Here is a 26827-nt window from a genome sequence, read left to right as displayed (position 1 = left end):
AGGTTTCTTCCTAATTCCCGCTTATGGAGTTTTTCATTCCCACCGTCACCCCTGGCTTGGTCATTAGGGAACTGGACCCAAACATTTTTAAATCTGCTTTGTGACAACATGTGTTGTAAAAAAAAGTGCAATATACTGTAAATAAAATTGACTTGACAATACCAAGGAGGAAATACATCAACAATCTTAGAGAAGCAATTGTTGTTGCCCAGAGAAGGGTTTAAGAGCATTTCTAAACAATTTGAAGTCATCATTATACAGTGAGAAAGATTTTTCAAAAGGGTAAAACATTCAAAACAGTTGCCAATCTTTCCAGGAGTGAATATCCTAGCAAATTCACCCCAAGGTCAGACTCTGCAGTGCTCTGAGAAATGGCAAAAAAACCAAGAGTTACATCTCAGACTCTGCCAAACTCAGTTCATGAAACATTTTGAAGAAGTATGGCTTGTTTGAAAGTGTTGCCAGGAGACAAGCCTCTCCTTCCTAAATAAAAAAAATAACATGGTTGTAAACCACAAGGCCTTTGGAAAAATGTCCTTTGGACAGATGAGACCAAAGTGGCCATGTTTGGCTTAGAAACAAGCCCAGCATATCAGTACAAACAGCTAATATCAACTAATACCAACTGTCAAGCACGGTGTTGGAGGCGTGATGATTTACACTTGTTCTGCAGTCACAGGACCTGGGCACGTTGCAGTCATTGAGTCAACCATGTACAATTCTGTATGCCAAAGTATTCTAGAGTCAAATGTGAGGGCAACTGACAGCTCAGGTTGGGCTGAAATTGGGTCGTGCAATAGGACAATGATCCCGATCACATCTACAGAATAGCTGAAAAATAAAATAATCGAGGTGTTGCGATGGCCCCAACATCTAGACCTCATCCCAGAAGAGTTGGCTGGTGGGACCACAAGAGAGCTGAACATAAACAAATCAATGCAACATCAATTAACTGAAGCAATGCTGTAAAGAAGAGTGGGACAAGAACGATATTACAGAAAGAAATTGCTTCATGCTATTGCTGACAAAGTTGGTTGTACAAAAGCTTCGTTTTTGTTAAGTAGCAACATGGTGGACTCTGTTGTGTGTTGACCATCTGAGGTTATTACGCTAATTTAAGGACCTAAGGACCAGATGATTTTTTTAGTGTTGTATGTAAACCACAGAGAATTCAAAGAGGGTGTTCTTAGTTTTCATCTGAAATGTCATGTTCTATATTACAGGAAGACATGTATTAAATGCTTTAAATGTGAATGACCTCCCAGAATTGCCTGGCCTGAAATACAGTAATTATTATTTTATGCTTGTCTTTCAGGTTTACTTGCACCAGGTTTATCTTCTTAAAGTAAAATTCATGCTCACAAATTGGGTGGTTAATTTAGAATATTCTGCCTCTAGACCATGTGAAATTCCAGTTTTATTTATTCATGTTGCAGGTTATTTAGATCTTTACGAATTTTCCTGGATCAGTTGGTGCATTTCAGAATCCATCCAGCTGCGTCGGCTAACAGTTTTCACCACAACAAGCATGTTCTGCCATGAGCTGCACACGCCCATTCCAACGGTCTCCAGTCCAAATACTAAGAATAACGTTGCCTATCCAAGTGCAAATAGAAAAAAAAACTCTCTTGCCTGGTGTTTCTCTTTCCAACAGTCTCGGTTCCTAGTACTAAAACATTGTCGCCTATCCAAGTACAAGAACAGAACTGTTCTTGCCTGATGTTCCTTCCTCCATTAGTCTCAGTTCCCATTACTTAAATAACATTGCATGGCCAAGTCCAAATAGATGTGGATGGTGACAGTGTCTTCCCATCATAAGATGGAAACTGCACTAAACACTGAACTGGTACTTAGAAAGGACAGACCAGAAACGGATATTTTCCTTCCTCATAGACAAGAAGATCCTGTTGCAGGAAAAATAAACAATAAAGACAAATAACTAAAAAAGATTAACAAAATAAGTGTTAATGGAGATTTCACCAAATTTCACATTTGACCCCTTCTAAGTACTTGCTGATTTCTGCACATAAGACAGCTTTTATATCAGTTACTTAAGACATTCCTTATAACTAATTCAAACACCCCCCCCCCCCAACTCTAGACAATGGCAAAATACGATTTGGGTGATGGAGAAAAACACTTTTTGCAATTACTTTGTCAAGATAAGGTTATTTGATGCAAATCTCATAAAATGGCAAAAAGGTTTTGCTTGCTTTTCTTCCTGAAGCGAATGACTATATTAGCCCATTGAAATACTTCTTGCATGTATGTTTGTACATACATATCCAATGTATGTACATAAGTTGTTTGTACATAACTTGGTAAGCAAACATCATTCATGGAAGTAATTACATTTACTGATAAATAGGATTAAGTATATGGACCTGTGTGATTTTGGGAAGTTGTGGCCATTTAGTGAAAAGAGTGTGTGTGAAGTCTATATGAGGTCTGGTTAAGAAGGATGTTCCATTTCATTCCAAATGTGTTCAGTGTGTACAAGGTCAGCTCTGAGCAGGCAATTGGAGTCTCTCCAGACCAAATACTCATACCGTGTCTTTATGCAAGGGACACACAAAAAATATGGGAGCAGGAAAGGGACTTCTCTGAAACTTCAAACCAAACCACCAAACGTTGTAAGCACATAATAGTCTAGAATGTCTTTGTGTACTTTTCCACAGGAACTAGAGAGCCCTCCCTAAACAGATTATTATCTCTTCTCCACCAGTCTGTTGTTGGCATTATGCATTCCAGTACGGAGTATTGTCCTGGCACCCACCAAACCCAGATGTGTCCTTCAAACGGTCAGATAGTAAATTGTGAATTATCACTCCAGACATCCAGATTCCAGTGCTCCAGAGTATAGTGGCAGCACGTTTAACACCATTGTATTTGAATAGGAATTGTATACGTATATGTGGTTTACTGTTTGTTTGTGCTTGTTTTGTTTTTGCTGCTTCGCATACTGTAATTCAAATTTACCTTTGGGTACAAATAAACTAACCTAACCTAACCCCAGCCAATACGTGCCTTCGCGATTAGGAACCTTAGATCTTTGGACATTAAATTGTATTTCACCTAATGCAGAGTGCTGATGCAGAAGCAGTTTGGACTTGTCTAGTGATTTATGAGGACACATTTCATAATTCAGCAGTTGGCAGAGCCACTGGGAGATTGTATGGTCTACTGCTTCATGGCTGAGCTGTCTGTGCTTCTAGATGCATTCATATAAGCTTACCAAGCCAGATCGAGCAGGGCAGATATTTCATGAACTGATTTGTTGAAAACGTGGGGTCTCGGTTTTTAAAGCCACTACACTCAACAGGATCCATGCAACTAGGAATTTTGGTCTGTGTAGATTTCACAACCATGACCTTTATTTTATGTACTTAATAATTAGGAGCAATGTCCATGTTCCATAGTGTGCAGATCCTGCGATGGGTCACTAAATATAGTGCAGTCATGTCACATGATATTGAGCTTTATTCAGTGCAATATAGCTACAATTTAGAGATGTCAAAATCAAATTTTTTTGTTAAAACATTAGACCTGCAACTATAAAACATGACAATAAGCAAAAGCACATCAATCTGTGATTTGATACTGCCGTTGACCTGCTGGGGTCATATAGCCAGTGCAAGAAATGATGCTCCATTACTCAGTAATGAAACCTGTCTGCTGATACAGGATCTGTTCTCCTTTTGGGCTTTACAGTAAGACTTGTGTTTCACATCTTATATAGATTGCAAAATGTTAAAAACAATGGAAACTGCAACACACCCATTCTAGTTTCTTTCCGTTACAACTGACGTGCAAGGTTAGCCTAAAAAGTGTACAGCTAATGATTAGTACATGCTCAGTATGCCAAAAACAACATAGCATGATAATCCAACAGAATAAGACAGAAATTATGAGAACCTTTTACAAAAAGGTCTTAGTGACTTTCAATGGCATATGAAAGACTTTTTTCACACGACTTATATTAGTTATATCAAAAAGAAAATTACGTGTATACAGCGCAGGCAGAGTGAGAGATTAAACAGCTTCACAAAATTTCTTACAGGAACATCCTGCAATTTTAAACTTCATATTTAGTCCAAAACTGCATGATAGCTTTTACAGAGATTAGAATGAGAACATGACCTTATTTCTAAGGTTGCTGCCAACTTGCTTCACATACGAAAAACAAATAACTGGGCAAATAAGTTATATAACTCAGCAGCAAGTTCAAATAGCGTCTGCTACCTGTTCTACTTTCAATGTTTAATATAAGGCTCTCTGGCAACCCACAATCTTATGTTAAAACTACTTACAGTATGTTGGAGTTTGCACAACAGCAACAACATAGTTTTGAATACTCCCAAATGATCAGAGAGAAGAGGTAACCTTTGATATGGTGGATTTTTGTAATTAATGATCAAGGATCACAAAGTACAAACAAAATGTGGATGCAAATGGTGTTTAATCGTTTAATTGTTAACAACACGAACAAATAATAATAAGACTAAATAGTAAAAACAGATTTTATTGCAATATTTCATTAACAATTCTCTTTTTAAATTTTAATATACAAAAACGTCCTGTGTGAAAGCTCCCTCTTTACTGATGCGCTGAAACAAGGCAAATGGGTTAGATTCATTAAACATTTATTACTATAATAACCAGCACAAATGTGTTGGGTGAAACTTAAATACCTGCTTGCAATCTTGTAAACTCCTCTAAACACACCTTAAGTTTTTGTTGCCATGGCAGCCACTCACAGCCTGAAAGAAAGCACACTGCTGATTATATCATGACTGAGGAATTCTACAAAAGACAGTATTAATCCAAAATGTAAAAAAATTACAATCTAAAATATATACACACAAACATACCACCCACACATACCTGCCGGCATGTTTCTACGTTCTTGGAGAAATTCCCCAAGTTCTTGGTGGAAAGTGCATAGTTTTTCTTGAATTAGTGTACAGCTTTCACAGCCTGGAGCAAGGACACGGACACACACACACACACACATGGACACGGACACACACACACACATGGACACGGACACACACACACACATGGACACGGACACACACGGACACGGACACACGTGGACACGGACACACGTGGACACGGACACGGACACACGTGGACACGGACACGGACACACGTGGACACGGACACACGTGGACACGGACACGGACACACGTGGACACGGACACACGTGGACACGGACACACGTGGACACGGACACGGACACACACGGACACACAAGGACACGGACACACATGGACACGGACACACACACATGGACACGGACACACACACACACACGGACACGGACACACACACACACGGACACGGACACACACACACGGACACGGACACACATGGACACGGACACGGACACACACGGACACGGACACACAAAACAGAAGAGGAACTATTTAATCATGACTCAAAACAAAATTAAGGATACACAAATAGCAACACTGTCATTTACAGTATTGTCTCAGGTGGCTGCAACAAGCACTTCCATCCTGCATTTTTATTTAGCTTTAATACTTTTGCTAGGCCTGTCTGAAATAATAATAATAATAATAATAATAATATGTTTATTTTATATAGCGCCTTTCTCAAACCCAAGGTCGCTGTACACAAATGAAAGGGGAAAAATACAGGGCTTAGAAAGAGCGGAAATATTGAGAAAAGAGAAAAGTCTTGAGTTGAGTTTTGAAAGTAGAGAGAGAGTCAGAGGAGCGAATAGAGGGAGGTAACGAATTCCAGAGGGTGGGAGCAGCAACACTGAATGATCTGCCACCCATAGTAGAGAGTCTGTCGTGGGACAGCAGAGTTTTGTATCTGTTGTAGGGGGCGAAGTGATTTAGCAGGTAGACCATAAAGCAGGGAGTTACAGTAATCTAGTCTGGAAGTAATGAATGCATGTACCAGGGTTTCGGCATCTTTTAGTGAAAGTATGGGGCGGAGCCTGGCAATTTTGCGGAGATGGAAAAAAGCAGATTTACGGATAGAGTTTATGTGTGGGATGAAAGTGAGAGAGGAGTCGAATGAAACACCTAGGTTACGCACAACAGAAGACTGGGCAACCTGGATATTATCAACAGATAGACTAGATGGCTGACTTGGTGCCGATGATCATGAACTCAGTTTTAGTAGGATTTAGTTTGAGGAAATTATTGTTTAACCAGTAAGTTATCTCCTGGATGCAGGACAGCAGTGTGGTAGGAGGGAAAGAGTCAGAAGGGTGGAGATCCAGATACAGCTGTGTGTCATCCGCATAAAAGTGATAGTTGATGTCGAAGGAGTGAATAATGTTACCAAGAGGAAGTAAGTATGTAATGAATAGTAGGGGACCAAGAACAGAACCCTGTGGAACTCCCTGGGTGACTGGGACAGAAATGGATTTGTGCTTTCCTATACTGACAAACTGAGATCTGTTAGTAAGGTAGGATGAAAACCAAGAGAGCACAGTGCCAGACAGACCAAAACTGGAGAGACGTGAGAGGAGTATTTTGTGATTAACTGTATCAAAAGCAGCAGTTAAATCAAGGAGAAGAATGACAGATGCACGCCCAGAGTCAGAGGACAGGAGCAGGTTATTCAAAACACTGAGAAGAGCAGTCTCAGTGCTGTGTAAGGGACGAAATCCAGACTGGAATGTCTCAAAGAGATTTGAGAAAAGCCTGTAACTGTATGTCGACAGCTCTCTCAAGAACTTTAGAAATAAAAGGTAGCTTGGAAATCGGTCTGTAGGATTGTACGTCAGAACTATCAAGAGCAGAAATCCTGATCTTGATCATTTTGTGGCACTGGTCAGTCTAATAAGACACACAGCCTAAATGTTTGGTGACACCTTGCTAACTTTCTTGGCCTTTCCATCAGACTAGAATGAATGTGCATGCTTTGGATTGCAAGCTGTGATGACAACTAATGAAATCGGAAGGAATTTAGACAAAATGTCTGCCATGTTAAAATAATTTACAAACCACTGACAATACACAATAACAAAATACATGCATAAATATGATGATAGGATGATAAGAGCCCACAACACCCCCTAAACTCCTATAGCATGGGTTAAAGCAAGAAATTTTCATTTGACTGAAAAATTTTTCCTGGCAAAAGACAATGCCAGCAATTACTGAAAATGTGGTGTAGTTGGGACACGGCCTCTTTTGCCTAATTCTACACAATAAACACATTTATAAAGTATATTTATCTAAACAGCCTGTGTAAGGAGAGAAGAGAGAATGAACACCTGAGCAATAAATGTACATAAATGTGTATTTAATGAGAGTTATCTGGGGGTCCTCTTCCAGAAAATTATTTAAAGATCAAGTCAAATTTAGTGAATCCTGGTGAGAGGTATGAAGCTCTCTTGTTTTTATCAGATTCACCATCGCAAAAACATAAGCCGTAAGATTACCTGCTTTAAGTAGGTATGTTACAAAAAAATTAACACCACTGGATAGAGCTTTTAAATACAAACAGAACAACACCATCCATGTTAAGCCTGGTTTAAGCCTTTATACTTGACGCAGCACGAGTGGCGTGAGCAGCGCGAGGGTCCGCACGCCGAAAATGACGTAATCGCGGTGGCTCCACCAGTGCGCGAGAGCCTCGCAGTCGTGCACCTCTCGAATTTTGTAACTTCGCGCGCACAGCGCTTCAGCGCAGTGAACCAAGTCATGTTTGCCGGGTTCATACACCTTTATAAGGTGGAATTAAAGCACTTGTACGTCACTTTCAAGGTCCATTTCAACGCGTTCTCAACGTTAAATTTAATTAAGTTAAATATTTATACATATACTCGAAATTATTAGAAATAATTCGCTTTTTATCACATTTTTAAATTGTGGTTTATTTTCAAAACGCCCAATCTTAACGACTTCACGTTCTCATGTTTCGTCCTGGAATTACAAGAGGCTCATATTTGTTAACGTAATAACTGTTCAGTCAGACAGATATTTGTTGTGAAACGAAGTAGTTACATTTTCAAGCATTTTAAAGTACTTTAGCCTAAATTCCAGCACTAATGCAACATTACAATTGGTCAGGTAAATGTTCATTCCCCTGTTTTTGAGAGGTGTTTCTTTATACTACCACATATTGCTTCGGACTACACTGCAAAAAGAATGTGACGCAGCAAGTAGCCTCCGCCGTTCGCGCAGGTGTACAGAGTCGCGCGCTACGGTCACGCCAGGCAGGAGGGGGGTAAAAACTTTTCTACGTAACATCCGCAAATCTGAAGGCGGAATGAACCGCAAGTCAATCAAATGACACCGCCATCGTCCATCCAGCGCTAATGAGTGCCAGTGAGAATCATATTTCGGCCACAAAACAGATAGCACGCGCGTGTGTTGTTTATTATGATTTGACGGATTTTTTCCCCAAAAAAATCAAATGACGGAAATCCGTCGTAGTGACGGAGAACTTTAACCCATGTCCTATAGAAGAGACAAAACCATCAAATATACACTTATTAATGACACCTGCTTTGACTGCCAGTGATGGTAGGAAAGTTGATAGCAAACTTTGTTTCCTAACAACAAAAAGAAACAACAAAAGAGAAACATACTATTTCTATGGAAACTACGTGTGATTCACTACAATTTTGATTATTGTGCGAAGTTGCAAAAGTAACATGGTCCTCCTGCAGCTCTGAAAGCCGCATGCTGCAAAAGCATTTTGAAGGACCTTTGTCCGAAATGTCCAGTTTCTTTGGAAACCCTTTTCTCTACGCTGATATTTTTAACAACAGTAAACTGGAACCTCACACACAAATTCCACCTTTTTCATTCTGATTTCAATGCAAATGTAAAATAAATATAAAATGAATATGAAGAAATATAGTGCAGACATGTGTGACCATAACAGTATAAACATAATATGTATGAAAAAGAAAATCTGTAATGTTTAACATGCATCATTTTAAACTAACCCACTTTTACCTCAAAATATGCCATTTTTAAATTTGAACTCTATCTGAAATTATGAGATCTTACAGCTGAAGGGCACTTTCAGACTTTCAGACCCCCTGCAGCTTCAAAATATCAAATATATTTAAAATCATTATCATATTCATATACACCTTTACATAAATCTTAAAGTTTATGCTAAATCAGCAACTTAAAAATGCTTACTGTTTTATGAAGTTTTCCCAATTCTCAAGAATCACTGACAACTCTGGGTTATGAGTACAGCATTTAGATACCACTCCAATGCCTTTTTAAAAAACTCATTTTAAAGCAGGGGTGCCCAATACGTCGATCGCGATCGACCGCTCAATCGACGGTTGTATATATACACACCGCCCCGGTAACAATTTACGTTTGCTACATTCATCTGCATTACCTACTATTTAACTATGCATTTGATTTCACTTACACATAGATGTGTTAATAATTTCATTACTTACTGGATTATCTTTTTAACTACAATAATTACTATTCTTATGCTCCATCATGACAAGTACTCTAAACCCACTGACAATTCAAAGCCTGCAAATTGCCTTTAGTATGTTAGGCTGAAAAATAAAGCAGGGTGTAGTTACAAAAGGAAGATATTTCATATATGATTTACCCATTAACCATAGATGTACATGAATGAATTAACACAGTCATTTTTTGCCTTATTCAATGTCTCCTTTTAAAATCGCTGACTACAAAGCAAAGGAAAAAAAAGAGAGATGTACAGCTGTCAAAATGAAACTATGACGAAACTGCAAGTCTTACCAGTACTGCACCCTTTTATTTGGCTGTCTCTGGGATCAGTAATTACTGCCTGATCACCGTCACCTGGCTTTGGGTCTGCTGAAGTGGCAGGACAGGCTGGCAGCTCCTGCATATCTGAATGAGAAAAACATCACATTTGTGCCCACACATTGCTCAAGACAATGTGCACCAGGTACAGAGCTCACTGATCAAAAAAATATATATCAGACTCATCATACCAGTTTTCTTTCTTTTTGCCAATGGCAGGACATCATTGCTTGCATGCTTCTGGGCAAAACTTGGAAGCAGTGAACTCCTTTGTCTTATACCTTTAATTCAATTTTAATTCAGTTTAAACTGAACATTATCTATATTACTCAAATAGGAAAAATATCATTATATAAAATAGAGATTAAAACTGTAGTGGTGGTACCTGTTAACCCTGATGGTTTAGAAGCGGTCTGAGAATGAGTGATCTCTGCTGAGACAGCACCTCCTCCAGCGGGGTGAACACCCAGTCTTCTCTGGCCGGGCACCGGCATCCTGGACACTTTAGGCTTCGTCATGTGACTGTTTGAGGGCTTCAAATCTGCAAGCATATAATTACATCTCTACTAAAGTGTGGTACACACTGAACATTTTTAAACACATGAAATTACATTCACAGAGAATAATGCATTAATATTTCACCACCCAACATGTACTACATAAAGTGTTAAACAAATTACCATAGCTGTATAAAAAAAAATTGTTGCAACAAAAGGGTAAAGAATTCTCTTTATCTGCTAGAACAGAATGACCTGTACCTGTTCCAAAAAATATATAAAAATAATTTTAAACAAATTATTGAAGTCAAAAACATGTCAGCCTAATGGGCTAGTAATTTAGTAATGTTCAATAAAAGAACAAAAGTATGTGATGACAAAAAACCCCTCTGGAATAGTGTTGGTATAGGATGATGACTCTAGCCTTCAAACAAACAAAAAATATCTTCTACTGCCTTCTAGTGGTCAACAAGTCAGTTAAAAAAAAAAGCCATAGAGTGCAAATATCAAATTAGCAAATAAAGCCAAATCTCACCTGCAGTAACATTACATCCACTGGAGGGCATTGCAGATAACTAGGTTGGGAATCAAAATTAAGAAGAAAGGATATTAGTTCAATCAAGGCCCTTTACTGTTTACAGATTGGGGCGCATCACAGAAGCAACGATAACTAAATGACTTCAGTAATCAACTTCGAATGTTTCAAACTGAATATTTCAACTCTTACTTGACTGAGGGGAGGCAATATGAAAATAAAATGCCTTTACTCAAAGATTGAGATTTACAGTATCCCTTACCCGTTCAGTGGCAGCAGTCATGGACCTCTTGGCAGGACCCAAGTTTTTTATTTTATTCATCTCAACTGTTTTCCTTAAGCTTTGCAAAGAAGCTGCAGATGTCTCTGGCTTTTTAAGAGCTCGTGTTGCTGGAACCACCTTAGAATTTACAAGCGCTGATTTGTCCTGGGCGATGGGAGGCTTTAGCTGAATCTGGGTTTTGGGAATACTGGATTTAAATGCAGCTTGAGGGATTTTCCTTTTGACTGCAAGCTTTGAGGGAGGCTTGCTCACAGCTGGTGACTTAGACACAGTGGAGCTTTTTTCGGACACCTTCTGGATCTCAGCCTTATTAGATGAAGAACTGGTTTTTGATGTGTCCGATCCATCATGCTCACTAATGCCATCCAGGTTATCGGTTGACTGCACGTCAATACTGTTGATCACAGACAGTCTTTTTTGCAGTTCTGTGAGCTTTGCACTTTCCAGTCTGTCAAATCCCCTATTCAGAATAATAGGAGTGGATGTAACCAGGGCATGGGTTTTCATGTCAAGTGTGTCATCCAAAGAAAAACTGCTACAATTGCTGAAGTTGAGGTTGAGATGACAATCTCCATCAGAAACCCCATTTCTCCGTTGGAAGTCTGCCTGCTTGTTTACGCCTTTAGTTTCAGCTTCAGGAAGATCTGCGGTTCTATTGTAGCAAGCTGCCAATTCAACATTTACTGCAGGAACAGCTGTTGTGCTGACAGCATCTGATGATCCAGACAGAACAGCATCACATACACCTGCACCACTGGACTGTGGCGGTAATTCAACATTTGAAGTCTTTTCCACATCCTCAATGATATTTAAATTGGAAATCTTTAAGGTGGGAAGGGGCCTTGGATGTGCGAGGTCAGCCGTCGCGTCATGTTTACTTAACGGCTCAGCCAATTCGGTGGACGCGTGAAGAGAAGCAATGCCAGTTTGCTCCATGACACCAGTTAAGCCAAAAGTCATGTTAATCTCCTTTGTAAAAGTGCCATGTTTCTCACAGTCCTCACCACACACAAGTGCTTCGTTACACTGCTCTTGTTTAGAAACATCTGAATTAGTAATATCTACAGTACTGCCATTTTTTTTATTTGGCTGTCCTGTGGTAACGTTTGAAGGGCCACAAAAATCAATGCTGGACTTTAAATACATTTCATGGTCTCCTTGCAGACTGCCATCATTAATGGAAACAGTAGAATTAGGTTCTGGAGAATTATTTTCTTTAGGTTCTGGGGACTTCTCAAAAGTATTGTTGGGCTCAGCTCTTGCACAGTTAACAGCTTTAGTAGAATCTGATACAGAAGACCCCTCTTTGGAACCTTTAGATATATCAAAAGTACCATCAGACTCCACCAACATGTAACACTTTTCGTTGCAAATACTAGACTTTGGCAAAGATGAACTGAGGTTATATGGACTTTCCTTTGAAATGGTTTGGGTTAATTCTTCATTGTCATTCTGAGGAGATGCAAGTGACATGCGGACACCCACTGCCTGGTCTATTTTCTCTGGCATACAAAGCCAACTGCTGTCGTTTGTTTTCACTGGACTTCTGGATCCAGAAACGACCTCGTCTTCATTTGTTATTTTATTCAGCTGTGCATTAGAACAATCATCAGTGCCCTTTGGAGTTGAGGATATATCCATGGTGTCCTCCAGGATCGCTGACATGTATGGGAATGTCTCATCAGAAATGTTTCGGAAAGGTGTATTGCAACACAAGTCTGATAAAAGGCGATCGCTGAGAGAAAACTGTTTGGGAAGGACGGACAGGCCAAGCGGATCGCCAACAACCTTAGTCATCTCTGTCTCAATATTCTCCATGTAAGCAACCTAAGGAACAGAACATTTTATAGTACACATAAATGGTTAATGTTAAACGGCCACACCAAGAGTTGAACCCCTATTCAAAGCTAACTGACACCACGACGATGTTAACCCATGTCGTTACTACTAGATAACCACAACAACACACAGTTGGTTAAACTCTGCCCGACACACTAGCGTGGTCAGTTCATCTTGAATTTGTTTTACAAGCTGACTAGTGCTAGCAAGCACACTTGCTAGACGGCTAAGTGACTTTAGCGTTAGCCAACTAGCTTGCTAGTCAGTTTTATGCTTTATAGCGCGTTAACTTCGGCCGGTTAACGTGTGTGGAAACGTTTAGGGAATAATATTATATACTAGCTATATATTAGAATGACTTACCGGTAATCTGAATTAACCCAAAGGGGATAGCTAACGTGGCTAGCTAGCTAGCTAACTCACTGACGTAACTCCATAGAGACAACGAAGACGGTTCCGGTGGCACGAGACTGCGAATTTGAAGATTGCAACAAAGTCCGTGATTGGATGAGGGAAAGTGTGACGCAATCCTACGCAAGGCGGACGGACCAAGACGGACGGCGCAGAAGGCTGGGCGAGCGCCCTCTGGAGGCGGCGGCGCCTCACCACCCCAACAGGCACACCATCAATAATATCAAGGTTCTTTTTTTTTTACTTTTTAAATAAATAACAAAATACAATGTGTATCAAACATTTAATAAAACCATGGCATTATTTTATAACTCTGTTTCACATTTTAATTGAATATAATGATTATGACAACATAACAAAATTTGTGGCTTTGACAGTTGCATAAGCTAAATACAGAGAATGTGAGGATTTTGGAGAAGCCATGGATAACCATGTTTGGGCTGTCCCAAATATGGTTCTGGAAAACACTGTGAACAGTCAGTTAGGACTTCTAAAATGTGCACTCTTACATGATGGACAGAATGCTTAATAATAAGCTTTAATAGACAGCACAGGTGTAAACAGCAGGAAATATAAGGTCTATGAAAAAGAAACAAGCATGACAACATCCACTTCAGTCAGAATGTAATTTAAAACTGTAGAATAACATCATATCGCATCATAATGCATAATAACATGTCTGTACATTTATTAACACATTCTAGAGGAGGAAGATGCCAATCACCAAGTGGCAGCTTAGTATGGGAAAGAGGTGATGGATGGAATGTAACATGAGCCATGTAGAGTATTAAGGTATTGGTGATCTTGATGGAGGTCTCATGTCAGCAGCAGTTTGCTGTAGCTCCACATACAGCATAACGTTTTCTCTGCTGCAGCCCTTCCAGTAGCAGATCTGGCCTCTTAATTTATCATCATCCTGACTCGGTGGTGTGAGTCAGCATTCCTCTGGTGCCTAAATTCCAGCGTGGCGTGCCTTCATTCCACAGGAGCCACTCACTTTGAGTGTGCTCAAAGTGCACTCTGTTCCCCAAACATTATCACCCAAGTGAGGATCCCATGTTCCTTCATACGACCTGTGCCACGGACATCATAGTTAGACAAGCAGGCAGTTATAAGTTAGTCTTATAGGTAATCTAGTGCAGACCAAAGGAGGTTCAGGTACAGGATGTGACATCGTTTTCACAGTGAGTCACCTGTTCAGCTTGAAGCACTACAGTTTTATGAAAGATGAAATTTATATTTCAGTCGTCCTGGTTAGGTATGTGGCATAGCACTGGAGATAGACAGCCAAGATGTGCGCTCTCAAATGAAGTAGGGAATGTGTGTCAGTATCCAGTGCACAGTAAAAGTAAAGTATGTATGTAATTCTACATTATTTATTAATTTATTTGACATATTTCTGGATTTCCACTATGCTAATAAAGACCAAATCAAGGTTATCAGGAAATCTTAGTACTACAGAATGAAGTAGTATCCTTGTATAGCTAGCTACTTCTGTGACCGTAGAAGTGTTTCTATAGTGTTTATATGCACTTACGTTTCATAGCTGACAAATTGGACAGTGGACAATTTGACTACAACAATGTCTTATTTTTGGTCATTGGATTAATTTTAGATTTGGGAGAACTGAGGATCCATCAACTGGTCCTCAGGGCCAAATTTGTTGTCTTCATTGTGTCCAGGCCAGTTGACTTTGTCCAGAACCATCTAAGAGAATACAGTAAATAAAATAGACTGATATAGGTGGAGCTGACAACAAACAGGTTTATTCTGCAGACCGACGTCATTTACCTCAGGAGTGAACTGCGTGTCAGACGTCCATGGAAAGCGAAGAGGACGTGTGTCCTTTCACTTAGTCAACAAGGGCCAGGTTAACGTTTCCCCTTGATTGCTTCCCTTGCTTCAATGTCGTCCTGATGACCTGCCAAAAACGTTTAAAATAAAAAAACAGCCCTTTAACTACTGTTTAATGACTTATACACAGGGGGGCCTTGTCCTTTCTGTGGACAATTAAAATTAAGCAATCTAAGGGTTCAAGAGTTTAATTTGCCTTTTTTTTTTACCACCAAGAAACACTAGCCCAGTTTAATACTGCACAATAAGAGCACTGACCAGTCACAGCATAATAGAAAAGTCTCATGTAGCTACAATCTGTTTTGTGATCTCAAAGCTGGTTAAGTCATAGAACACTGCTAGCTCTGTGGTTTTCATTTTGGCTCCCACTTTATAATTCCATTAAGCGCTCCAGTTAAAAAATGCTTTTGAAAAACAGCTCAATCTGGTGAACGACCAAATAACACATGGATATTTGCCGGGTGTAGTGCAGTAAAGGCCGACCCATCATGAAGCAATGAATAAACCACCAATCGACAAAATGCCACTACAAAAGGTGCCGTGATGTTGATGGGATTAAATGATCTTTATCACCTTGAAAAATAAGTATTCCTACAGACACTTCAATCAAAGAAAAGGTTTATATGAATAAAAGTGATATATTCAAATAAACAATATATAAATGCAATTGGGCTAAATGAAAGATGTATTTTCTAAGCTGCATTTTGTCATTGCATTAAGGCAGAATGCGATTACTGCAAGACTCAGTAATGAAATTTATATAAAACTCATAAATTAAAAACGGAATAACTTTCAAACGACATTAAAACATATCTTTGAAGGAGGACACACATGAAAGAACAGTGTACTTTTGACCACGCATAAAAACGCCGCCAGGCACCAACAGCAGGTACACATGTATGAAAACATGTACAGCCTATAGTTAGAAAACATGATTTAATAACTGGCGTTTATGTTAATAGCATTAGAACTTATGGAGTTTTACGAACTTTTTTGTTGTTCTAATCACATAAATGGGCTTAACTTTAGTGAAGTTAACAAATAATTTAACTAGATAGTGGCGTTATCGCCAACAGTGACAGCTGTTAAAGTTCCCATTAGCTGGGCTTGCTGGCGTTAGTTAAGCCCGCTGGATATTTGCCGGATTTAAGCACCATTCCCTAAATATTTTATTACAATGAACTAGCCATCGACTGGGACTGCACGGACGAACCGATCCCAAGCAGAGTTTGAACTGATTTAGAGCTTGGGCAGATTTTGATGCTGTAAGGAACAGCGATGGCTAAACTTAAAACCAGTACACTTTGATGCGGTTATCTCATTAAACACCAGTAATAGTTGTGCGGCATAAATGCGTTTTTGGTCATCAACAAAAACGAATGGAAAACAACAACTCTACGGTCAGTCTGCATAACCCGGAGAACCTGTGTGTACGACTCGCCATTTTGGAGGACGTGGCTATTAGTTCCTATCATCGACTATATGAATCTACGGGTCATTGTATCGACGTATTGTTTAGTTGTGTCTGGTCTAACACCCGCTAACACCCGACCACCCCTCTCTCACCCCCGACCACCCTATAAATGCCTATATATATGTATATAGATATATATAATACTAACTTATATATTAAATACACATGTATATGGTAAGTATGATACAAATGTGTTTATTCATTTATGGGTTTGTTTATTTGTCATATTTTTTCATCTTTATTAGTGCTACAAATGCATTTTTGTTGATTTTAATTATTTAATGTCAGTTTTAAGCTACTAAATGATTTGCTGTTTTCTAACTGTTTTCGCATATAAAAAATGTGCGACACTAACACAAATGAATTATTATGTTCTAATATAATTATGTTTACTTTAGACCTATTAAGAAAATATGTGATCAAGATTAATGCTTACAGACGTTTTGGATTAAAGTTTTTTGGCTCTTTCCTCATATATTAGCAGTTAGAAACCGTGTTTTAAACGGATAGTCAACAAGCAGCTGCATACATTTTCAAAAGATTAAATGTAGACTATTCTAATAGCTTTAACTGTCAAGCTATTCGCGTTTACACTCATGATTACATAGAACGAAATGTCCTAATATCACAACCCATCTGCAGCCTTTAGGGTTGCATCATGCAACGTGTCCTGTGCCGCCCACCACTGGCAGGAGAGGAGCTGTACACAAGTCCTTGTGGGAAATGTAGTTTTTAAGGAGCCATAAAGGAGACTGCAAAGTTTGGCGCAAATCGACATGACAGGAAGTTAACTAATGGAAAACGTATGTCAATACCAAAACGTACTACAACATGCTCTTAGACCGTTATTAGTCTGAACAATTATTATAGGCTACAAGGTGATGTGTCTGAATAGACCTACATGTAATGCATTTAGAATTACGCTCAGTAATTTGACATTCTAGATATTCTTTCTATACGTTTTTTCTAAGTGGTCAACAAGGTGATAGAATAAATATTTTGTTTCGTTTTATTAAGTGTTAGCTTGCAATGGCAATCAGAAACTGGCTGTATACGTGCTAACATTTAACATAACATTTAAATATATCAGCTACTGTAGTATAGCTACAATATTTAATACTGGTATAAATCGTGAACCATCAGCACATCAGATTATAGCGGAAACTGTTCTCCGCGCCGCGGTGATAATACGCTTAAGTCATATACGTATAACTTATCATAATAGGACAAAAGTGTTTTAGTAGCGACATATCACACACTTTTTTAAAAACTATAATATATTAGATTTTGAGTACGCATGCTTGCTATAGATTTCTCCCATCGCTGTTTACAAACAGGCAAGCCTAATTTATCACATGACTGACTGCATTTCCCGGCAACCCCCGTCGCGCAGGCGCAGAACGCGTTGGCTGGAGTGGTAAACAGACGTCAGAAGGGAGTCTTCGCCTCGAGTCAAAACAAAACAAAACAAGATAGATACGATGAATGACTCTTTCATCTTCCGCATTAACTACACAGTGGAGAGGATTGAACACTAACCACGATGGGAAACCGGATTCCTTGAGGAAAGCTGCTTTCTTCCACTTTCTGCGGAGGGATTTTAACTCATAAATAACCGGAGGAGTTGGCCAACTAGGTGGCCGTCTTAGTTTCTCCCCCCCCCCCCATGGTAAAACTATGATTTCGAGCTTGGTCCGGGCTGTTAAATTCACGGTGTACGTCCGTGCTCTGAGCGTGTGAGAGGACGCTGGTTTCGCGTGGAAATAAGGAGGCGCCGAGGCGCGAGGCGGACGGAGTTCGAGAGCGCGAGCATCGTGCGGAGGAACATGGCAGATGGTGGCGCGCGCCTGCACACACGGCGTGCACAAGCGTGCAAACTTGAACTACAGTGATACGGACCGAGCTATTTGTTCCGTCTGGGGATCAGACCTACGAGCAACAGTCAGTACCTGTAGGGACTGTCACGTTCGCTTTATATGTGCGCTTTTTAAAGGTTAGACTATTAGTTGCTTTGCCAAAGCACACGAAAACATTTTAAAGCGCCCGGCGCGTGGTTGGTTTTTATTCATTTTTTTATGGCGAGCACCAGAGTGAAAACATTGGCGTAAAAGTCTGAATTTTGACATTTCTGTTGATGTATTTGATTTAATTAGTCCTGTTGGTTTTTAAACAAAAGATTGGACTTTACAGTAGACTGAAATTATAAGCGGTCGTTTGGTTTTGAGACACCATATTATTTCGCAAACAAATATTTTACATTTACTTGAAAAACCTTATAAAGGCCGATGGACAGTATTTTGGATTAAACAGCAGGGTTTGGAGTGCGTAGATTAATGAACAAGGAGATAGATTATTACAAGGGTTGTTCTAAAACTTGTATATTAATGATCTTGATGTAAATGTTTTCAATAGATTAAGCTATTAAGAATCGAATATATTGCTATATCAAGTAGGCTATCTGCTGCTACAAACGAAAAGAGAGGAAGGTAATCATTTGAGTTAGTGCAGTGTATGTATGGACTTTATTATGCAGTGGCTAATTATTTAATTGCTTCCACATATATATTTTTTCTTCTTTACATGAGTTTATATATATTTTTCTTGTCCTTGCATAAGAGCTCTGCTGATAGTCTTGTACAGTTATAATTAGGATCACCCTGGCACTCTTGTCTTGGGGTAGAGATGATTTAGTCTCACTTTTTGTATTTCACTTTTTGCTATCAAACCAGATGTTTAAGTGTATTCTAGCAGTACGGTTTAGACTACTCTATGGTTTTCCTTTGTTCTTTTATGTAAAGAGATCCGTTTTTTCATCCTTCCCTCTGTGGAAATCGAAGGTTTATGATAGTTACTATTAAGGAGATTATTTGTCCCATTTAATCTCCAATCTGAGGATTAACTGACGCTATATTGGTGTGGCCAGATTATTTTGTCTGTGCTCCATCAGCCACTCTTCTAGTGGTTGGGTAACCAAAAAAGGCTGGTCTGCAATATATGATTATAACTAGCCTTGTAACAACAACCTAAATTACTGGTACAATTTACAGATAGAGATCACTGCCACATCTCTATCACAAGCACAAACTTTGAATTAACATTCTATCTAGTTTATCGTTCATTGTTAAGTAATTGATAAGTTTATCATTTTAATCTACACATCTGTTGTAATATTTTACATAAAAATAGCACAACATACTTAGCAGTTAAGCGGTATTGTCAAGCGCTCCCTTGAAATTCTCCTCACTACACACAACAATGGAGGCAGACAATGTTCCCCCAATTGACCCAGATTTTGAGCCTCAGAGCAGACCGAGGTCGTGCACATGGCCGTTACCTAGACCCGACATCTCAGCTGTCAAAGCAGAGGGAACAGACGGCACCGAGTCCACTGCCGGAACCCCGCCTGCCGAGGAAGACAAACAAGAGCCCCAGCCAATCGTATCCGAACCTGAAAAGGTTGCCGTCTCGGAGGGAGGAGTGGTGACAGGAGTGGGAGGGGCCACGCCAAGAAAGGGATCATCCCGTCGCAATGCTTGGGGGAATCAATCCTACGCTGATCTGATAAGCCAGGCGATTGAGAACTCACCAGAGAAACGACTCACTCTGGCACAGATCTATGACTGGATGGTGAAAACGGTGCCGTATTTTAAGGATAAAGGAGACAGCAACAGCTCTGCTGGATGGAAGGTACAGATCATTTCAGTTCAAATGACATAGATTCATTGTATTGTTTCCATGCTTATATACTCCATTTACCCCAGAAATATACAAATCAAATATCTGGGTTATATGTGCTATAACATGTAGACTCCAAACTAACCATTAGCTCTTGCTTTAACTCTTTTTGTGTCGTGGCATGTCATCTCATTTATTCATTTATTTTCTTGTGTTATTTTGTCTTTACCCAGAACTCGATTCGTCACAATCTGTCCCTCCACAACAAGTTTTTGAGAGTACACAATGAGTCTACAGGAAAGAGCTCCTGGTGGATGCTCAACCCCGAGGGGGGGAAGACTGGCAAAGCCCCTCGTCGCCGTGCCGCCTCCATGGACAATAGCACTAAATTGCTGAAAAGCCGCATGAGGGCAAAGCAGACCAAAAAGCAGGCGGGAGCCAGTGGTATAGGTGGCCCTGGTGGTTCCTTGCAGGCTGAGGGTGTGTCTGGTGCGGGGGGTGCCGACAGTCCTGGTCCTCCATCGCAGTTTGGGAAGTGGGGGGTGAACAGCAGCAGTCCATCGTCCCGCGGTAGCTTGGACGACCAGGACATGTGGACGAGCTTCAGGCCACGCACCAGTTCTAACGCCAGCACTCTGAGCGGCAGACTCTCTCCAATCGCCCCAGGTCAAGAAGACGAAGATGACCTACCCGAGGATGGTCGCCTGAGTGGCTATCCCACCGGCAGCCTTCCACCTACACTTACCGAGACCCTCATGGAAGAACTGGACCTAATCGACGGGCTTACTTTAATAACGGCGCAGCAAGGTGGTGCGAGCCCAAGCACAGCCCCACCAGCTCCACCTACACCACTGCCCTCTGCATCCACCCTGCTGCCTCGCGGGTCAAACTTTCCCTCTTATCGTCAGCGTCAGCCAGTGAAGGGACCTCAGGGACCAACCCAGCCAGGGCCACAGAACTCAGTTCAGGGAGGAAGTTCCAGCACAAGCTCATCAAACTTTGGAAACTCTCTGTTTAATCCACTGCCCGGGCCTGGATCTCGAAGTGGCTTCAATACTCACGTACCCTCCAGTCTTGAGGCATTACTCACTTCAGACTCGCCCCCACCCAGTGATGTCATGATGACTCAGGTGGATCCCCTCATGCCCAGCCAGGGAGGTGCTAATCTGTTGGGGCTTGGGGGCCCCATCTCTGGCAACCCAGGCAAGCCCAGTCAAATGATATTGGGCAAGAGTATGGAATCTAGCCCAGTGGGGCAAATGGCCCTTCAGCCCCAATCCCAACAGCCACAGCAGCAACTCACACAAATGGGCTTTGGGATGCTGCTACCAGGCATGGGCCAGGAGCCACCGCAGCTAACAGCCATGAAGACTCCGCATCAGTTGCCCGGCGGAGGTCTACTTCAGCATGGGGCTGTTCCTTCAGAAAGTGGGAATGGAGGTCTTCAGGGCCAGTTTGGCTCTCCGGCTTGCTTCTTGCCCTCTCAGGACCGTCTCCCCACAGACTTGGATATTGACATGTTCACAGAGAACCTAGATTGTGATGTTGATTACATCATCAACAGTGATCTTATGGACGGAGATGGAATTGACTTCAACTTTGATCCCATTGTACCAGCCGGACAAAGTTATCCTGGGCCAGCTACCACACAGAGCTCGTCTCACAACTGGGTGCCCAGCTAACTCTGCTAAAGATAGGAGCAGGTAAGGTGCATACCCGTTTGCTTTTTAAGCAACAATAGTAATTGCAGGTGATACACAGTAGACATTTTTTTTTATCTTCCATGATATAATAAGCCTGCCTTTAAACTCCTTGTACCATGTCAGTGTAGGGGAAACGTGTCCGAGTGCAGGGTGTTTAATCACTCTTCTCTCTATTCTTCTTGCAGGAAAGCCCTTCACCCCTAACAAAGTAACAAAATGGTGGATACTCGTGTGGTGCATTACCTAAAATGTTACCCCTGCAGGGAAATATTTGCCCCTACATCTGCCATTGTATCAGCGTTAATTATTTTTGGTTTAAGATACTAAAAAGACTTGGGCTTCTTTTTTGTGGGTGGTAGGGTGGAGTGGAGTCTTATTCAAGTGCCAATGTGTATGGGGACGTGGGCTATTGGACACCTAGACACAGAACACCGGCAATGTCTTGAAATCAATTTTTTTCATACAATATTTGCAAGGGTTTTTCAAAGTTGCTGTTTTATCGGATGACAGAGTTCTTGAGTAGAGAAAAGAAGAGAAGACAGTAGTGAAGAAGCACAACTAATAAACTATTAATCATGTTTATTACAGTACTGCCTTCTACTAATACCAAAATAGCACAGGACTGAGATGGTACTCCTCTTCCTTTATCTAAAGACAAGACTAACTTGGCCAGGGGAATCAAACTTTGCAGATCCACTAAATGCGAGGACCCTCCTACATTGGTCAGCAACTGAAAACGAATGGAATATCAGAATACAAAAATGCTGCATTGATCACTTGAATGAACTGGTGGAACAGGTGTGTGACCCAGCTCACCTGTCTACTCTGTGACCACCTCCTGAAGGCAGCATTATGTCACAGAAACACTGTCAACAACAACACAATCTTCACCATAGAGTTTGAATTGGTATGGATTTACTGAGCCCAGAACATAATACGTAGTTGGACAGTGAAGCTGTGCTCCAATAGCACAGACTCAGTGGTACGAAGTATACTCGTGTTTTCTTTCTTGGACGGAGGAGGCAAAACGAAGTTAAAATTAAATATTTCAAGCTGGTTTGACTGTTATGATGTTTAATGAGCTTTTAGTTTGGCATTTGTAACATCTGCTCAGGAAAGTGTGTTTCCCTTGTGTGCTGAGGACTTGAGGCAGATCACTGAGTGAGACTTTGATCACTTATTCTTAAATTGTGTTGTTATTAACCGTATGAAGAAATGTGATTATACACAGGGCATTTTGGTTTTACCATAGAATTTTAGTTATTCTGTTTCTGTGGATTTTTACCACTTGCCAGCAATTTGAATGGCATAGTGATATCAGAAATGGAGTTCCCTTTTGCAGGATGCAATATCTGAAGTTTTTTGTGCGATGTTTGATGTTTCTAGTACCTTTAAGCGCTTAAATTCAGCAAATGGAGAAAAGAATCCAAAATAACGTTGAATAATTTCATTCAAAAGGTTCATTTGTCAGCAGATGCTACAGAAAAATGTTCACATGACATTATTTTCTCAGTGATTATCTCTTATATAGTACTAACATCTTTTGTATAAATTTGTTATAGAGAAACAACAAAAAAGTGAGTTTATTGACTATAGTTTCAGCATCCATTCTAGATGGGGCTATATTAGACTATTCATACTAATCAGAAAATACACTGTTAATGTGTGTTTTTAAAAAAAAAAACAAAAACAAAAAACAGCATAAATGATCCGATCATTTTAACGGTCATTTTCTATGTAATCTTTTATTTTTGTAAAAGATGAGATGCATGTAGATTTTATACATAACCAAAGGAACACTAAGAACTGCATGTCAGCCTGATTGGGCTTGAGATGAAAGTATTGCAGTGTAGATAAGCTTTACATAATTGAACCTGTTCAGAAAATATTTAACATTTTCTTTTGTCAAATAAATGGATTGCATGGGTGCATTTAACACGATAACGTGCTTTGCAAATTAGAGTTTTCCATGTGATCTCTTGATTTGATAATGCCATCAAGGCGAGGATGCATTGATCTCAATCACACTTGCCAGACAATTCAGAAAATTGATACGATTTCATCTTTATATAAAAAATTGGAGATACAAAAAAGCTAATGAAGCAGAAAGTGGATGAGTAATGCAATGTTTAACTCTCAGGGTTAAAATGTAATAATAAAAATATATAAATATATATAATACATATAATGTTAATGATACAATAATAATAACAATTATAATAATAATAGACATTTTAAAAATTACTTCCTGTAGGAAGTGGCAAGATAATCACATTACAACTCTTTGATGATATTTTTAAATGTCACCCAGCCATCAATTAAATGTTTTCATATTACAGGAGTATGACTTATGTTCCACTTGAGGAGTTACATAACGTATATGCATTTACCGAATTTAGACAGACGTTGTAAAACTGCCAATGAACACTATAGCATGTTCGTCTAGAGCGACGCATTCTGCTCCTCCCCTTTGTTTCATCTTAATATTCCGTTTTAGAAATCTTGACATTTTTCACTTAATTGGTTGATCAGGTTGATCAGGTTCACTCCTTCTTTCTGCATTCACATTGTTTATATGGATTGGACGTTTTTCATCATTTAACTGTAATATCTTCTGTATATTAGATTTGAACTGTTAATGCTGCTCTCTGCACAGGATATGTGTTCATCCAATTGGTCGGTGCTAGACGTTTTCTATGACAATTGAGAGGGCCATAATTTAGATTTTAGGGCCTTGTATCATTTTATGCAGCACATCACAACATTTTCTAAATGTAGAAAATAGAAAGATAAAATAACCTATTTTATCCCCAACATATAATTAATTTTGTAGAATCCTAATAATATTTGAATGCAGAGGTGGGTTAGCCATTGAATGAGTCTCTCGCCACACATCAAGTAACAATGCACTACAGTTCTTGAAATCAGTCTTTTTTTTTAAAAAAAAGAAACAAAAAAAGAAAGAAACATAGTGTTATTTTGTTATGGCTATTGATCTGTATTTCAATTAACCGTTTACATAACTGCTCTCATCTTTTGAGCTTTTGCTTGGTCATACATGTGTGTATGCAGTGTCTCTATGTTTTGGGCTTTTGCTACATGTGTGTATGCGGTGTCTGTATGTTTCCAACATTGGAATGATGGTGATGTGGCCGTTTGGTTACAATGTGCATTATAAGACTAACCATTAGGCTACATTTAGACAAGCAGGCTGTAGTGCTAAAATTGGATGTACAAGTTTATATGTTGATTTTAAAGCAATCATTTTAAAGATTGAATTGGTCATATTGGGACAAGTCTCTGCGATTATATACTAAAACACACAGACTACGATGTATTAGATACATGATAATATTAACGTGGCTGCCTGTCAAATTAGTCTATAGGTTTAATTACCAAGTGACTGACAAAATATATGCCTTTTTTTCCAATAGTGGGTGTAGTGACTAACAGCATTTTTATTTGAAGTGTTCCGTTGAGAGAAGCTGGTTAGTTGAACATTAGGAGTGAACATCACAGAAGTCCTGAGAGAGGGCCGCAGACTTTCTATATAGAAGTTTCCATACCTTGACTCCAAATCACATTTTCCTGTTTTGCTATTAGCTTTTTTGTGTATAAAATTGTTATAGTTTTTCCTCTTTTCTCTTGAGAGAATCTGCTGCGTATCCAGTTGAAACTAAACGTTAGTTTATGGGTAGGATTTGCTCATGAGTTTTGTTTGCTTTTAATGGGGGAGGGCATCATAAAAGATTGGTGAGTTGTGCATAGCCAATTTACTGTATGTGTACGTTACTGCTTTGATTTGATTGTGTTTTCTTCCTTTCCTCTGCCATTCTTATGTTAGCCAGAGGTGACTGTCAAACCAGTCACGGATAACTGAAATAAACCTAATCTGTGTAACTCATATTGTCTTTTGTGATTATATCAAATATTTATTAATGGCATCTTAGTTAAATAACCAAGTGGTGGTTTAAATGGATATTTCCAGTCTCGCATGTATACTGGCAGATAGGTTCAGCGAGAATCTGTCTTTATATGCACTTTGTCATATGATGATCTATGATACCTGCATAGTATTCCTTCTAAAACTGCACTGAATCTGTAGATTAGAGAAATGGAAACAAACGACTTGAGGTCTAGTTTCTTTACACCTTTACATAAGCTAAAGTATTTAAGCAAAATATTCCAGGTGGGTTCTTCCAAAATTTTGTTTAAAATTTCACCACCATGTTCTCATTCTAATGTCATTTTGTGTTCTAAGGCAGTGCTTCATATTTTTCCTTTGGTGTTTCCTATAAACAATACATTATTTATCTGTGGCAGTTTAAGACATAGCCTTAAGACATGGGAGTTCAAAAGTCTCAGGCCCAGATGGACCAACGTGATCTGTTCTGGTGTTGTTCATGTTTACGAAATAACAGGTTGTCATCCTCAACATACAAAGCAAGTAAGTATCTTTAAAACAGATGTAAACCAAAGTGCTATCAAAATGAGTGTAGCATTAATCAAGAAGACCAACTAGTGATAGACACCATGAGCACCTTGGAAAATATTAATTTGTATTCATTTTGATCAAAAATAACCGAGGATTAAAAACCTCATTAGAATAACAATTTAAGCACTACACTACCCTAAACCTGAGAGGTGAGAAATAAATTCAATAATCCAAAGACAAATGAATAATCCTTAATGGGCCTTGACTTAAAGCCCCTGGTAACTTTGATACACGTGTTAAAAGTGGTTTAATGGTATAGGCATTGGAATGAGCGTGTACCAGTGTAATATTCAATAA

The 26827-nt window shown here is 39.6% G+C and overlaps 2 protein-coding genes and 1 long non-coding RNA gene across 3 annotated transcripts; 1 reads left to right on the top strand and 2 right to left on the bottom strand.

Moving 5' to 3' along the window:
• Positions 1–4442: 4442 nt before the first annotated feature.
• On the bottom strand, positions 4443–13437 carry LOC143526689 (uncharacterized). The gene is made up of 9 exons (XM_077021255.1): positions 13282–13437; positions 11059–12906; positions 10797–10836; positions 10150–10305; positions 9956–10045; positions 9738–9851; positions 4885–4977; positions 4692–4760; positions 4443–4607 (listed from the first exon to the last, which is right to left on the bottom strand). The coding sequence occupies exons 2-9, from the start codon at positions 12895–12897 to the stop codon at positions 4597–4599; spliced, it is 2412 nt and encodes an 803-aa protein (XP_076877370.1). The 5' UTR covers positions 12898–12906; positions 13282–13437; the 3' UTR covers positions 4443–4596.
• A 174-nt stretch (positions 13438–13611) lies between these two features.
• LOC143526688 (uncharacterized) lies at positions 13612–18333 on the bottom strand. The gene is made up of 4 exons (XR_013133919.1): positions 18197–18333; positions 15121–15250; positions 14867–15036; positions 13612–14402 (listed from the first exon to the last, which is right to left on the bottom strand). It is a non-coding gene; the product is annotated as an uncharacterized LOC143526688 (long non-coding RNA).
• A 216-nt stretch (positions 18334–18549) lies between these two features.
• foxo4 (forkhead box O4) lies at positions 18550–25939 on the top strand. Its single transcript, XM_077021254.1, has 3 exons — positions 18550–20344; positions 20566–22035; positions 22221–25939. Exons 1-2 carry the CDS (start codon positions 19913–19915, stop codon positions 22012–22014), a joined length of 1881 nt encoding a protein of 626 aa, XP_076877369.1. The 5' UTR covers positions 18550–19912; the 3' UTR covers positions 22015–22035; positions 22221–25939.
• Positions 25940–26827: the final 888 nt, after the last annotated feature.

The sequence above is a fragment of the Brachyhypopomus gauderio genome, chromosome 11, assembly GCF_052324685.1.
Source record: "Brachyhypopomus gauderio isolate BG-103 chromosome 11, BGAUD_0.2, whole genome shotgun sequence".
In the NCBI taxonomy this organism is placed as follows: domain Eukaryota; kingdom Metazoa; phylum Chordata; class Actinopteri; order Gymnotiformes; family Hypopomidae; genus Brachyhypopomus; species Brachyhypopomus gauderio.
This window is presented reverse-complemented; position numbering and strand designations above follow the sequence as displayed.

Excerpts from the sequence above, each read along its gene's own strand:
- LOC143526689 (XM_077021255.1), bottom strand. The coding sequence starts at position 12,897 with ATGGAGAATATTGAGACAGAGATGACTAAGGTTGTTGGCGATCCGCTT. Across the intron at positions 10,046-10,149 it reads TAAACCATCAGGGTTAACAG|GTATAAGACAAAGGAGTTCA; the intron begins GTACCACCACTA and ends ATTGAATTAAAG. Across the intron at positions 4,761-4,884 it reads ACGTAGAAACATGCCGGCAG|GCTGTGAGTGGCTGCCATGG; the intron begins GTATGTGTGGGT and ends GCTTTCTTTCAG.
- foxo4 (XM_077021254.1), top strand. The coding sequence starts at position 19,913 with ATGGAGGCAGACAATGTTCCCCCAATTGACCCAGATTTTGAGCCTCAG. Across the intron at positions 20,345-20,565 it reads ACAGCTCTGCTGGATGGAAG|AACTCGATTCGTCACAATCT; the intron begins GTACAGATCATT and ends GTCTTTACCCAG.